General features: G+C 38.3%; 1 protein-coding gene across 1 annotated transcript in view; it reads left to right on the plus strand.

Annotated features, from left to right (window-relative positions):
• The window catches only part of whrna (whirlin a), a gene marked incomplete in the record, with an annotated part of 122,113 nt that overhangs the window by 50,086 nt on the left and 55,549 nt on the right, over positions 1 to 16,478 (plus strand). Inside the window, 2 exon segments of the mRNA XM_035667386.1 lie at positions 3,681 to 3,899; positions 9,372 to 9,458. Coding sequence (XP_035523279.1) covers positions 3,681 to 3,899; positions 9,372 to 9,458 — 306 coding nt within the window.

The raw sequence follows: 16,478 nt of genomic DNA on the forward strand, positions 1-16,478 counted from the left end.
TCGAACCCATGGCTGCTGCAGCAAGGACTAAATGAGGCACCAGCTCTACCAGGTGAGCTATCAGGGCACCCTGTGCTTGTGTATTGAATGTTGACTTCTTTCCCTTGAGTGAATTCTAAAATACTCCTCAGTCAATCTGCAGTCAGTTTGCTTGTTGTGGAAAAGTGTAAAAGATATGTACCAATATTAGCTTCCCTGATCTGCACTCATAACTGAGGGGTCTGGACAGAAATAGCCAGGTCACCTTTCATTTTAAGGTTTGACCAAGGAATGGACAGCAATAGGATCTCAGGACATAGGCTATATATTTTGGAGCTAACTCTCTGTGGGGATTAAAAGTGATCATAAAAGTTTTAAATTCTACTCTAAAACTGACTTGTAGCCAATTTTAAAACCGGTAAGAATGTGATCTCTCCTGTAGTCCTGGCCGAAGGTTTATTGAGATTTTGTTGTGTGAGGCAAGAGAAGAGTGCATTGCAGCAGTAATTAGACCGTGATGAAATGAAAGCATAAATTACTTTCAGATAGAAATAACCTGACTTTAATCTCAATAGTTAATGTAAGATGAGAGGGGAGGAAATTTAGTTCTGTGAATAGTCTTGACCTGTGATAAATCAGAGATCAGATTTTAACTGTAGAAAATCAGATGCCATCCTTATTAATATCTGCAATCCACAAGTGAAGGTATAATTGTGTGTCATTGACATATAGGGAGTAACTGATTAATAATATTAAGTGTTAACATGGAAATGGAAAATATTAAGGGCCCAAGGACGGAACTCTGTGGAACTACATATTTTAACGTTATTATAGGCGATTGATAACTCCAAATTTCCACACAGACGTTAAGACGTTCAATTAAAATACTATGATTAACAGTGTCAAAAGCTGCAGACAGATTTAACAGGAGTAAAACAGTGTGTTGACCACAGTCTGGTCTTTTATACATCACCTGTCACACTGGCTAACTTCATATTAGCACATGTCATCATCTACTGATTCCTATCAACTTTTGGAGATTTAGCGACTCTTTTTGAAAAGAGTTTGCAGTACCACTGGGGCTATTTAATAGAGACTCTTTACGTAAATAGGGTTTATGGTTTAATCCCTCATGTCTCATAAGTCATTTTATACTCTATAATTTTTCTGACATCAGGTACCTTTAAACCTCCTACAGTATATGACCATGCATTTCTAAGTGATGAAATTGGATGGTTGCTTCCGCTGGGCTTTGTGCAGTCAGCTTTTGTGTATAAAATGGATTGCCTGGACCCTCATGAGGGCATATTGTTTTTTTCTGCGGCATCGTCTGAAAGCAGTTTACCTGCCATTGCCATTTCCCATTATGCTCTGCTATATATTCCATTATTTTCCCAGTGTTTGTTGTGCTTGCAAGCAGTGCCGTGCTGCATCAGCCCAGTGTCACAATCAGCACTTCCCTCCAGGGACGACGCATTAGGACCACTGTACCACATCTGCTTAGTCGATTACCACTGTTTCTTATTCACAGGATGAAGCAGGCTGTTAAACCCACTGCCCTCCCTCTATCAGCTGCATTCCCCTCCATATATTATTTCTTCCGTGTGTGTCATGTTGTCCTAACTCCCTGTACTCCTACCTGCTTCTCATTCATTTAAACACTGCTCATTTTGCCTTCTTCTCCTTTTCCTCAAAATTCAGTTAAATTTCTCAGACCAGCATGCACCATTAGCTTGTTTTGAACTATAAATAAAACTGAAGCTCTGTAGCTGGTTGGTAAAGTGTCTAATAGAGAAGCCAATGTTCTTAGATTAAACAATCACTAAATAATTTAAGTTAAATGCCTGCTTGAGATTGTGGATGCTGCCGTGCATTTAGAGCCTTTTGAATTTAAATTTTAAAGGTTCTTCTTCAGTGATATCATTATCCTATAGAAATTACTATTCTTCTTTTTAAATTTAAATGTAAATGTAATCTTAACATAATAATTAGCTGTGTCCCAGTTCTTAGTCTACACTATGTACTACAGGGCACTGTTTTGTACTAACACAATATCAAGTGTTGATGGACATCAGTCAAACTATGAACTTGTAACACCACCACCAGCTAAACTATTAAAATATTTAATGCTTTACTTTTTGTATTCTAAGATGTTCCTTGAACTTACCACATTTTGTTTTTAGGAAATATGACCCCCGTTTCCTTTTTTGCAACTTGTGCAACATGTTCAGCCTACAAACGGTGCAATCCTGATTGCATTTCAAATCCCAAGACCCCCTGCTGATGTCTGATGGCTCAGAGGAATGTGTCATGTCATGTGCTGGTGATGTGCATTGTTCAAATCAAGAAGATAGCCTGTGTTATCAACACTGTCAGAATTTTGACACAATAATAAAATCAAGCAGACAGGCAATTTTCCTTTTTGTTTTCCTGCTGTTTTTGGTTTTGTGTGCCTTTCTGTATGAAAGTAGTAGTCTTGTCTATCTATTCTCTGTAAGTAAAGGCTACTAGCAGTGTGTCTGCTCATGTTTTGCTGAACCTATCTGTGATATACTTTTAGCTACACCACTGCATTGATGCAGCCTATGAAGAGGAGCTGGAGGAGGGAATGAGTGATGACAGGCATTTTGATCCAGTCAGTGATCTTCAGTGCTGACAGGGTTTTGTTACCTCAGAATTTGAAAGAAGTTATCTCTCAGAACAAATCAGGATTGTGAAATTGATTCAGCTTGATTGTTGTACTCAAGGAGACAGGCCTATACAGGCAATACACAGGCTTCTGACAAGTAATAATTTGAGTTGTTGCTTGCAGCATATGTTAATAGGCATTTCAACAGAGTAGTCATAGTTCAATGCAAGTAGAGAGATGAAATAATCCTGATGTGTTTATTGTTTTTAATGATGCCAAGCAATGACAGATCACTTAGAATCAAAAAAGGAAGCATTTTAATTCCCAGAATGCAAATACAGCCTTTTGATGCTGATATCTGAACTGTGAGAGCTGCTGTTTGTACTTCTGGTATAAATTTAACTACTTTGCTAAGATTGTACCTGTTCACCCCTCATGTTTGCTTTTTACTAATGTACAGGATACCAAAGCATCACTGAGGTCTGGAGTGTGCTAGTTTTGATGATACTGTGGTGACATCTCACTTATATGCAGATGATGTTGCGTTGGTCATTTTTAATCTGAAATGTGAGAAGAACTCCTGTTTGTGTTTGTGGTGCACAAGGATTGGTTTGATTATTAAGAGCTTCAACCCTGTTTGGTCTGATTACTCCAGACCACCAGGCACATGGGAATACATTGATCTGCAGAGGGATAGCACATAAAGCAAGCTATCAGAAGGCAATGAGGCACAGCCAACAGCAATTTACAGCAGAAATATGTCAGAAATGTGTTTGTGTGCGTGTGCGCGCATGTATGTGTGTGGGTGTTTGGGTCATTTGGGGTTTATTTGGTGGTAGAGAACCTTGGCAATAATTGGTTTCTTCTCTGTAATCTTTAGATTTCTTCCAAATTTTGTGGGGTGTCTCACTTTAATATTCACTGCTACAACCTGACACTGTTTGTACCATGCATGTATTCATGTGGGTGTTTGCTATGGTCTTACAGAATCAAAATAAATTGATTGAAGTGTGGATTTGTTGGTAGTGTTTGCTCTTTGAACTCATCCTCTCCTCTCCTCTCCTCTCCTCAGGTGCTGAAGGGCAGTAAAAAACTTTGTCTCTCTGTGCGTTCAGTCGGTCGGATTCCAGGTGGCTATGTCACCAACCATGTTTATACCTGGGTTGACCCTCAGGGTCGGAGTGTGTCCCCTCCTCCTGACCTCCCTGAACATCGGAGTGCCACCCTGAGAAGAACTGACAGCCAGCGACGCAGCAACATGCAGCTACTGCAGGAGGGAGATGAAAAGAAGGTGAGGCTTTACATCGGGAACAAAACACTGAAGTGCTCGAGTGTTTCTTTTTTTTTTTTTTTTTTTTACACAAATCTCAGTTGTTCGTTAAACTATCTGGGGCGAAAAAGGTAAAATATTAAAATTTTAAAAAGCATGTGCCCAGGACTGTGTATGATTAAAGTTATTTATAGGTGGCCATGACATTAATTTATTAAAAACATTTGTTGTCCCTTATATCCATTATACACTTTTAACAGTTTTTGTTTGCAATCAACATGTTGCTTGTAAGTATAATCTCTACAATTTCTCTAGAACTCTCAAAGGTAATGCTAAAAAATCAAACATTCATGAAGAACGTAAAAGCACAAGCTGAATTACGCCAAGCTCATATAAACAAGTTGTTCACACAGCTTTTGCGTCAGTCACTGTGGTCTAACATGGCCATGAATGAATCAGCTTGATCATGAACATTAACTATTCAAATGCCTTACTGGACAAACACAACTAATACTGGGCCATCGTCAGTCCTTAGGAAGACAAGGCGGTTGTTCTGGAAACATTACATTTTAAACTAAACTACCCACCAAAACCAGTGTCTGAAATTGTTTCAGACAACAAGTAGATCATGCATTTGCAGAATCATGCTTCAATTATATTTTAGTGGCTGGTGAAGGGTTTTAGTTTGAATGGTAACCAAATCACGTCATCATCTGGTTCCAATGTGACAGTCTGGAAGAGTAAAAGAAAATCATAATAGTAAGACTCAGTAATGGACAAGAGATGAGGGACACTGAAAATAAATTAAAAAACTTAAATAATAACAGTAATTGGACCTTCAGTCTCACAAAACTCCACCCTGTCACCACCTCATGACCTGCAGGGAAGGATTTGTCAGAGCTGTTTAAAAGATTTATTACAGTAGAACTTTCAATTTTTCAGCAGCTAAGAGCCACACATTAATCTTAACTGCCTCAACCCCTTTAATACAGGCTGTAGTCAGTGCCATGCAGATAACGTTTACAAAATATTAATTCAGTGTTCTATAGATCGTTTGGCTGTTTTAAAAAAGAAATTAATATCCATCCCTGATATTTAGGTGCTTCTAAAGATTAACTCTGAGAGAAAATCTATGTTATCTTAATAATTTTAAACCGCTTTTTATTGGAATTGCCTCTAGGTTTGTGCTTTAAGGGCGATTAAAAGCTGTGCGCTGCATTAAACAAACTAGAACAAAGTGTCTTTGATATGTTGTACCAGATGGTCAAACCTTATGCTTCTATTCTATTACTTTGTCTATGCTGTAGGTGACGTATGACGGCATGTGAAAAATAATAGCCCTTGTCATGTCAGGTAGTAACAGTCAGACAAACATTTGGTGTTTTGATTACTAGAAACTAGGGATGTACCGAATAGTTTGAATCATGGAAGCTTCATTCATAACGTTAACATTCAAATTCTAAATTGACATTCGAATGCTGCACAAGTCAGGACTAAAAAAAAGTAGCAACCAGGTTACATCATTGTCTTCTTCTCTCTCTTTATGTCCATCTGTCCGTCCCTTGCTTCTGAACGTGATATCTTAGGAGCACCTTGAAGGAATTTCTTTTAACATAGTTCAAATGTCCACTTGGATTCAAGTATGAAGTGATTACAATTTGGTTGTCAAAGGTAATTTTGTATATCTATAATTTACAAGAATCCACCTTTTAGAAATCAATTACATTTGTGATGTATACATATTCACTGGAATAATAAAACCGGAATGTATCATTAATATGGTTCAACAACAACAACAACAACAAAAGCCCAACTTGACCGGTTGGTGGAGGCATAAAACCCCAGCACAGTAATTCTAGTTTATTTATTTTTTATGGTGATGACATTATAAAATAATACGACATTTAAAGAAAACCTCAGTAGAAGCTTTGAATGTACAGCCCCACTACAAACCCTTTCCGAGGCAACCATGTTTGTCTAGTGTCGCTATGGCTACAGGTGTTGCTCTTGTCTATCATGACATTAACAAGAGGGAGTGACTCATGTTCTCACACAGTGCTAATTTTACTCCTTATAATATGTGCAATATAATTTATGAATCCATGCTGTGACTGAATGCACTTGTCTATCCCAAATGGCTCTGTGAATTCTGCCTAAGATTCCTTTGCTTACAAAACAGAGACACTAGACCACTAAGACTCCTTTTAGAGAGAAAAAGCATCCCGAAGTGATTCCATAATAACAGCTGATAACACCATGAGCCCCAAGAGCTGCTTTGTGCTGCCAATAAAAGAAGGATGAGTCCAGTAATTAAAAATGATTCACCATATTCTGCACAAATGTCACAGAGAACATGCATGTTCTCCATATTCTCACAGAGCAAAGGTGGCTGGCTTACCTCCAATAAGCAGACAGCTGTTATTAAAAAAGAAGTGGAGCTCCATATGCTCTGAATGAAAGTAAGATTTCTGTGCCAGATGCCAAACCTACACCATTGGGGAAGTAAGAGGGGTGAAACTAACATTGTTTAATATAGATATTTGCATATTTGTCATCTTGTAGTTGCCAGAGTACAACTGATTCCTATTTTCAGTCTTGGCAGAGACAGCTACATTAGGATCAAGCCAAGTAATCAAGGGCCTCATTGTGATAAAGGAAAATGTACAGTTTAAAGGTTGGCACAGCTGAGTCACCGCTGAAACTCTCCCAGTGAACAGTGTAAACTTTAATGTGGTCTCTTTGCTTTCTAAATGTGCATATTTTGATCATCCAAGTAGTCATAAGTGAAAGATAGAAGACAACGCACAAGCAAGTTTTTAATGGCATGAAGAAGTATTGCTCAGTGCTTCACTGCAATTATCTGTGCAGTTGAGAAAGGGTCAAATCTCAAGTCTAAGAGACTTTTAAGTGTTCAAATTCTAATAGAACCTGAAATGAATTTAAAGTGGTAGTTCAGGTGGTGAAGGAACGTTAAGTAAACATTTGGAAATCATCTCCTTGTAACGTTGGCTCTGATATTATACAAGCTAAAGGCTCAAGGACCAAAGCAAATAGCTGCAGAATTAAGAGACCCCCTTGATGAGATGACCCGGAGGCACCAAACAAAGAAGTGCAGATTATCCTGCTGGAATCTCTGCCAGTGGGTTAGAATAAAGCAGTTCTATCTGACAAATGAACCATTCATCAAACCCTGTAGCCTCCAGAACAGACCGCAAATAGCCCCACATAACTCTTTCAAAGTCTCAAGGCACTGGACAGCAGCTGGGAGGTGAATATACAGTATGTAGCTGAGTGTATATATTTATAGTATAGTGTAGCTATAGCTGGTAAAACTGGTATGATCATAGAACATAATCCAGTCTAAAAATTTATTAATGTAAGTGGGTTATAATTAAATTAAGTTAGGTCCTTCTTGCTGCATATTGACTATATAAATAATCCCCCTAGAAGATTCCAAAAATGTTCCTCTAGTCAGACTCACTTTCAGTGAGATGTGTCAGGTCCACTCTACTGTGAAATGCATCACACTTTACTCTGAAAAGTTATGTCTGATTTGTGCAGAATGCAGAACAGTAGGAGTGGATATTGTCATTAATCTGTGTGGGTTCAGATCTAATAGATGAATTATCAGCTAATTGCTTCCTCCCAGTGTTTGAATTACACTGTGGCTTTCGGCTTGAGACCTATTTTTCAGAGGCGGGAGGGTACTGTGTACCTGCGCAAGCAGTCAATTTCCCCTTGGGGATGAATTATCATATCGATATCTATCATTCTCTATCTATCTATCATATCTATCTATCTATCAATCCATATCTATCTTCTATCTTTTCTATCTATCTAATCTATCTATCTTTATCTATCTATCTTATCTATCTATCTATTCTTATTCTCATCTTCTTATCTATCTATCTATCCTATCTATCTATTCTATCTACTTATCTTATCTATCTTATCTATGTATCTTTTCTATCTATATCTATCTATCATCTTACGCCTACAAGCAGATATCAATACATTAAATTTCATACAGAGGATTTTATTCTTGGAGACAACAAAGCAACACAACAAAATAGCACTGTAGAAATGCCCAATGCCAGTGACAGGCAATGGTTTGTGTTACTTTGTTAAACTGACCAGACTTAGGTGACATCACATGACAATCCTGAACTTACCCAGTGTGTAATGGGTGTTAAGTGCACCCCCATGAAGCCCTGCATTGATGGTCACAGCAGGAATAGACAGCAGTGGGTTTATAGACACAAATGATCTAAAATTGCTATGCGTGAATCAACATTCACATTTAAAAGTGCTTCACTATTAGCCTATTTTTTATTTCAGGAACCTAAAGAGCCTCTGAATATTCAACCCAAAGCTGTGCATCGTCTAGAGAAGGGAAACATTATGGATATAAATGTTAGAGGTACCTTGCTGCATGGATTCCATTGCAATTTCTTTCAAATCAGTTAAATACTGCAGTGTTTACTTTGGTTCTCCAGCTTTCCTTTGTATCTAAGTTGCTTTATTGGCCACAGCATCTTCAGGAATTAATACCATTTAGGTTTCAGGTAATCAAGTTGCTGTAATGGTTTACACAATAACACAAAATGTATATAAATTCAGGAGGGTTGTTTAAATAGGTTGAACATAACACAAGTAAACAAAAGTTTATATCCAGGAAGTCTAAAGTGGATGACTAAATTAGAGCTGCAACAATTAATTAGGGGTTTTGTAGTCCTCTATGACAATAAACTGAATACCTTCGGGTTGTGGACAAAACAAGTCATTTCAGCACATCATCTGGGGCTCTGGAAAACACTGACACATTTTTCACGATTTTCTGATATTTATAGACCAAAGAACTCTGAAACTCTGAAAATAATCATTAGCCCCGAGATTAAATACAGTGCAATATTAAATAATGTATTAAATAGACATTTTTACAAATGCAGAAACTGGAATTATTTTGGCCCAGTCGTGTATAACCTGTAGGTATCATTAGCTCCCTGAAGCTGGATGTGTAATTGGGTGCTATTGCGGAGATATCTTATATATTTCCAGTTGATGGGTTATTTGAATTCAAACAGTGTTAGATATTGTCCGCTCTGCTTATCAGGGGGAGTGACACAGATGAGCCTTGTACACAAACTGATCGACCAATTTAAAGAGTCATTCCTCCAGTCAGACCATATTATGCCTCCTCATTAATGGTTTGGAGTCACCGCGTCTAAGTAGCTCCTGAAACTCTTGATGTTCTGCCGGCAAATCTCGGCTCAGAGCAGGGCTGTCAATTTTTCCGTGCATTGTGTTTCATCTCCATTTCAGTGTGAACAGCCCAGCACCACATGCAAAAATCTGGCAGCCTGTCAAGCAACATAATGCAGACTGCAAAATGTCATTTAAGATGTTGATATTTAAGAAGCGTCTGGTTCAAATTTTGGAAATTAAATCCCTGCTTCTGTCTTCTTTATCTGTTTCTCTGTCTGTCCTTAATAGGTCAACTTGGTTTTGGATGATGGCCGGTCTCTGGGTCTGATGATCCGGGGGGGAGCAGAATACGCTTTGGGTATTTACATCACTGGAGTTGGTACCAAGGATCAGCAGCAGAAGTGTGGAGGACTTAAGGTATCACTACAGTCTATCTTTCACTCGCTGTCTGACACACACACACACACACACACACACACACACAGCACACACACACACACACTCTCACACACACGGTCTCACTTTGATCAAACAAATCTGTGATATTTATAAGAATTTAGAATCATAATGCTATAGTCTTTGGTCTTGGTGTGCTTGCAGGGCAATGTTTAGAATCGCTCTCTTGTTCTTTCATTACTGAGGCTTTTCAGTGCACTACTCCTCACCTAGTTTTGGTGCCTAATACACATGTTGGTATGTCAAAATATCCTTTGGTTGTCATCTTCAGTACTGAGTTTTTTCTGAACTATGTAGAATGTCAGCCACTTGATTTAAAAATGATACATTAACCACTTTATACTAATACCTTATCAACCTGCTGAGGCTTGTGTAGAACAAACAAACAGGACCAGCATCTGCAGCTTCCCCTATCTGGTTCACGCACTCTTTTGCTAGAAAGTGATGCATCGCACAGGAATAAACTGTATATCATTATTCTCTCAAGAGTATTACATTACTTTGCCTTCAAGGTAACATTGGAAACTTTCCGCAGTCAAAGATACATACCTTTTGCAGTTACTATAATTTATTTATTATTTTATAATAGCATTGATTCCTCAGAGGGAAGTTATTCCTTTCACCTGCTGTCCTTACAAGGATGTCAGAGCACAGGGTCAGGTCCAGAGCTGGTCAGGATTTAATGTAGTACATTAGAAGTGCAGAAACAGCCATCAGGGATCACGGTGTATCAGCACTGGGCCTGTCCATGATTAGATCTCTAACCGCTGGGACAGCCCATGTTCTTGGCTAGATCAGATTTGCTCTGCACATCTATTGTTTGCTCTGTCCAGAATACAGGCATCTCTAACCACTGAAATGTCCTGTCCTTATGAAAAAAGTTTTTTTTTTCAATGATTCTGTCACAGTAGCATGACCACACAGAAAGAGTAATTCCAATATGCCACTTTGTTTGCTTTACAAATAAATGGTTCTGACTACTTCAGGCCATTCTCTGTCAAACTGATATGCTCTTCCTCTTCACCATATGGGCTATCAAAAATAATTGCTTTAAGCTGTTTGAACAAATGAGAAAGTAACATATGGTTTGTGTTGGATATGTTGTGCTGTGACTATACTATAAATTGGACATCAAGTCCTGAAAAGTAAGCAGAGTTTCTCTGAATAATGGTAGTATTCATGGTAGTAGTGTGAGAGGATGCAGTTGGTTATGAAGAAAGGAATGGATGAATGAAGGAGTGATGGACTGATGCAAAGATGTTTATTTGTATAGGGACAAGTATGTAACATAAGCTAATGCGACACACCACGACATTTAAGCTCATTTGCAATGCCTGTTCCTGGATGGGCCTTTAAAATACAGACAACTCAACAACAAATACAGACGGTACAAAACACAAACTCAACAATAAGTACTCCACAGTAAATACACAAAAACTAAGCCCAGCCTAGAATCTATAGCCTAGATAGATTGCTGTTTTCAGTGTCACACAACAGGATGCTGGAAGCCGCTGGGGGGGGCCTGAGAGAAAACTTCTATACAACGGCAGTAATTACAGTTACCCAGTTACGCTTATGTAGCTGTAGCTACTGCATTGAACTCTCTTCAGGTCTGTCTGACAGGATGATCAGTGCCCTCACATCTCTGGTTTCAGTATTAGAAACGTATAAACTTCTTTTATTAACTGATGGTTTTTATCATGCCGGATTTTAGGGGGAGCTCCAACCCCCTCAGCTGCCAGCATCCATCCATGCGGGATGGATGTACCATACCAGATAAAAACTGTGCACAAACTGATTTTTTTTTTTTTTCAGGCAGTAAAGTATCCATCCTTAGACTGCACAGCTTTGGTTGGTTTGCTTACAGATGTGTGTTTGTCATGGTGACATGGCAACAGAAGGAGAGTGAGGATGGACGCCTCCTCCCCTGAGCTCTTCATCTCATGCCTGTTAGTGATCCGCCTGTCAACCATCCAATTACACAGACACCTATTAGAGGGCCCACACAGGCGCACACACTCAGCATAGCATCTTGATGTGGAGTGTTGTTAGCAACTAGAAAGGGCTCTTATTAAAAGAGTGAAAAGAAGACGGAAGGTAGAAAAGGCTTTAATATCCTGTGATATGACATGTGCTTTTCTTGCTTTTTTCATCTTCCTGCTTTTTCCCCCTCAAGGTCTTTTATTTTATTTCATATGTATGAACTATTTAACACAGCTTCTGGTGTTCTGCTGTGATGTGCATTTTGAGAAGTGTGTTTTAGAGTTTTCAGAGCTCAAATTACTTTTTTTTTGTGTCCCAATTTCCGCCCTCCCCCATTTCTCTGTTTTGGTCTCTGGCAGCTTTGTACTTGGAATGGAATTTCGTCATTTGAAAATACTTGAACGAATACAAGGCAGTAGAGCTTCCAGTGCAAGCAAACACATTCACACTTGAGTCCAGGGTTCAGTGGGAGAAACAAAGATCTAACTAAAGGACATTTTCCTGCCTGGTACGATGTGTTTCACCCCTTTTGTTGATTTAGAGTGATGCTCCAGGAGACACCTCGCTTTACCTTCAGGCCCGAATGCTAAGCTCTGTCTTGACAGAGTGAGTGGGAGGTCAAGAAAGAGCAAGAGAAGTAGAGAGGGCACAGCCATAGACAACCTCCCACAATCAGGCACAGACACAGATTTCATTGTGTGCACACACTTGCTTAGGTGGGCAGGAAATAGGCCAGACACACAAATACTAAATCTTAGGTCATGGTATTTAAAATTCTGAGCTGAGCTGGCCATTAAAATGGGTCAGGAACATACCTGTAGAATATATCATATCTCCAAGGAGATAATTATTCTTTATACCATCTACCATCCCTGTTGACATCATCATCACTTGTGTTTCTGGCGTTGTTAGTGCCAAAGGCAAGATCATTAACTTATTTCCCAGTAAAAAAAAGAATTCCCTCAGGATATTTAGAAAATACACTGGAATTATTATTTAGTAGTTGTGGATGTAAGCATCCAAGACCGAAACCAAATCTAGCTTGCTACTATAGGGCAAATCTAAATTCCTGCTTCTGTTAAACCTTGCAATGTTAAGGTCAGGTCATGCCACGCCAAGTAGGAAACTGATTTATCGTCTTTAATAATGAATTTCAATTTTTCCTCTGCTGCTTGGGCACTGTATTCGTTTTGGACACATGATGTGAACAGTAGCTATGTAAGTTAACATGCAAGCCATTGTTACGAGATGACGACACTTCCAAGACACCCGCAGTAGTTAAAAGCCATTTGTTCATTTTAAAAGTTGAAATGGCGTTTCTCATGTGAACATTTTGAAGGTGGTATGAAAAGGCCCTTATTTAATCAAAGCATGAACCCTTTGTTGAAACTTTCAAGATAAAAATGTCACATCTTTGAAGGTAAAGGGCATTAATGGCCTTCCTGAGGAACTCAGGCCTCTCAAGATATCCGTATACGTATCAGTTTGACCCCAAAGTAATCAGGTTTCTTTTTTTTCCACATAATTTGCACACAAACTGAGATGCCTGTATCTATTGACTATCACTTTGGAAGTATGTTAAGGTTAACAAACTGAGTTGAATGAAATTAAGTTTCAGTTTTGAAAGTAAGCTTTCAGTTTGCCTTGTTACTGAAAGAGTTAATGGGGAATCTGGAGAGCAGAGACAGAAGTTTATTGAGCTGTATTACAAAATCAAAAATCCATTTTTAGAAAATGTGTAAAACATTAAAGCGGATATTAATGTGAATTTATTCATGCTTTGTTGTCACTGTTTCTCTATTTCTCTATTTGCGCTGGCAAATGGCAGCACTGTTAACATTTGGATGACGAGCCTCCCGCTGTCTCCAGAGACCAGGGTTCAAGTCTCAGCAGGGTGGCCGGCTGCACTGCTCTCAGATTAGACACATCCTCTCCCAAAAGGACGGATCCTGTGTGTAACTGGGTGATCCATAGTGTTTGATCATCTTAAACTGTGCAACTTGTGTACAGAAGGATTCCTGCGCAGTCATACCTGTTAGAAGCTGTTATGAATGCAAATTTCTTCATTCAGATTAGAGTTTTTGGTACAGGGAGTAAGGATTTTCTCATGGATATACCATAAGACATTTATTTTACATTTATTCTGAAAAAGACATTTGATTTGCTGAGAAGCTGTGAATAAATGCTGAAATGATTAGTTAACAAATCAAATAATCAGTTAATTAATTGACTGCAGTTGATAATCAATTAATCAGATATTTATCAAGCAACAATTCTAAACATTCACCTGTTCCAGCTTCTCTAATGTGATGATCTCTTTCTTTTCTATTGTTTAATATCATTTTGGGTCTTCTTGGATTCATCTTTGAGTTTGGGGCTGTTTAAAACTTTAAATTCAAAATGACACCCAGGGCTTCTGGGAAATTGATTATTTTAAACTATTTTTATATAGTTTTATATTTTACAGACAATTAATAAAGAAAATGATGTTGAAACAATAAAAACAATAACAAGTTGTAGCCTTTCTGAAAACACCTATCTGTGGAAACTACACCTCTTGTTTAATAGGTTTAATGTTCTCCCTATAGAGTAATTCTGTTTCAAAGTATAACAACACATCCTGAACTTTTCTAACTGAGCTTGATGAGTAAGAGGACTGCCTGTGTCAGATTCTGCAGACTCTGCAGTTATGGTCCTGTAGGTGCATGCCAATAAGCTGTTGCTAAACTTGCCTTTGACCCTAGTGAATGATTTGCCTGCATAGCATGGCCTTTTTACATTTAGACATCTAACGGTTATGCAAGAACAAATACCTGTTTGTGAAACAACAAATGATGTCGGAGGTGGCAGACAAGTGTTTTTGGCAGCTGAATCTCACTTAGCTTGGCTTTATTGTGATTTAGTGTTCTCGTGTGGTGTTTGATTGATGTAGTGATAATAGCTGGAGTTAATGACATCATGGAGAATTTTTTTACCATAAATTAATGTTACTGATTTAAAGCACTTACTACTGTATTCTCCAAGGCAGAATATTTTTACTTTGATTTAAAATCATGTGGTTAATACATCTACCTCTCTATGCTGGTAGCATTGTGGTGTTCATTATGTGTTGTCTGTCTGGTACGACTTGGAGGGGCCCCTTGACCTTCATTTTGCCTTCTGTTCTTCCCTTTTAGTCAACTTGATATTCTTTTAAATTAATCTGTTTTATGTTTTTTTTTAAAACCCAGCGCCAAACGATCTTTTTTTTTTTACATCTTATATTTAATTTTGAGTAAAGTTTGATATCAATGAGTAAGTTATATAAGGGATAGTTAGTCCCACTGTGCTACAGTCTACATCTAAAACATTCTGCTGCACATGGATGTTAAAGATTTAGATAGAGATTTACTTACGTTTGACTTTTTTTTTTTTTTTTTGCAAATCTTTTATGATTCAGTGGGCATACTTTTGGCAATTTGTGTACTGTGTTTATAAACCACATTGCTAATTAAATTATTCATTGGCTGGGGAAATCACTCTGCTGCACTTCTGTCAGTACGCCTGTCGAAGTACGTCTACCTGATTCGTCTTTTTTGTCTTGTTTTGAATATTTCCTCTCACCTTCACCTCATCTTCATGTTTATTACCCTGTTTTCTTCATGGCTCACCCTTTATCACAAAGGCTCAGCTGCACACCTTTTGGGACCATTTGTGTACAAAGACCGTATATGTTAACCTTTTTATTTTAATTAAATCTAATCTAATCTAAATCTAAATATGAAGACATTGTTACTTAATTCCATGACAGTGTTGTCAGCCGGATCAAGGTGAACCAGGACTTTGATATCAGTATTACCAGAGAATCAATAAATGTGATCTGTTCAACTTTAGTATAACCCACTTTTGTTAAATTGTTAGTTTACTTTTTTCCAATCACAAAAAGAGCTAAGCTTGACTGCCTCTGAATTTATGTGATAACTCAGAGGGATCTACTGTGCATCCTAAATAGTGTCACAAACATCCCCAGGACACAGACTCGTACAAGCTAAAGTCTTTGATTGTCAGTGCTCAGCAGGAGAAGACGCTTCCTCATCACTGTCCATGACGCTGGTGCTTACGCGACAGCTCCTTACCCTGCAGCAGACTGTCTTCACTGTCTGTATCTCTGCTTTGGTTTTCATCTGGCTTGTATGACTGTGATGGATGGCTTATATCCCTTCCAGGGTTCTATAATCATCAGACCACCAAGATGTCACTTCCTCGTCCTTCAGTGTTAGAGAAAATGAAAGCTTGGCTGTGTAAATGTTACCACATCGCTTTGCTCTATACTGCCAAGTCATCCTTTGATGGGAAGCTTTGTAAAGACCTTACATTTTGGCAAGTGTGTAGCATTAATGTGCCTTTGCAGCAAGATGTTGATAAAAAACAATTCCATAAATGACTTCATATACATTTTATGTGTGTTAGTTTAGATGACTCCAGGACAGACTTGGTCTAGTCACTAAATCTCAACCCACTAGCTGCAATCTAAAGGAGGAGAAAGGTCATTCCTGCCCAGTGCCCTTCTGTTGGCATCTGCCTGATTTGGTTTAATTTAATTAAAACTGATGGAAAAAGGTCATGTCTACTGTGATGTCAACACATGAATGTAACCAGATAGGATACTGGACATTTATCAAATTCTGTTAGATGTATTTAACTGCTCCTTTTTCTTATTGTAATAGGTTCATCTAGCATTAAGAAGATTGAGCTAAAAAAATGCAAGTTAGAATACATGTATTCAGTCTCACGCTTTCCTTTTTTCTCTTTTATTCAGTCCAAACAAACAGATGCTGTATGTACTGTTTATAAACATGGGCCATGTCTAACTGGATAAAGAGAGTGCCAAACACGTAGATGGATTAAGGCCAGATATTTTCAATTTGCACAGAGGTGATTTTCCATCCTCTCTGATGATAGAGCAATCCTGCTGAA

This window comes from Morone saxatilis, unplaced genomic scaffold (genome assembly GCF_004916995.1).
Source record: "Morone saxatilis isolate NCDOM2014 unplaced genomic scaffold, NCSU_SB_2.0 Contig21, whole genome shotgun sequence".
NCBI lineage: Eukaryota > Metazoa > Chordata > Actinopteri > Moronidae > Morone > Morone saxatilis.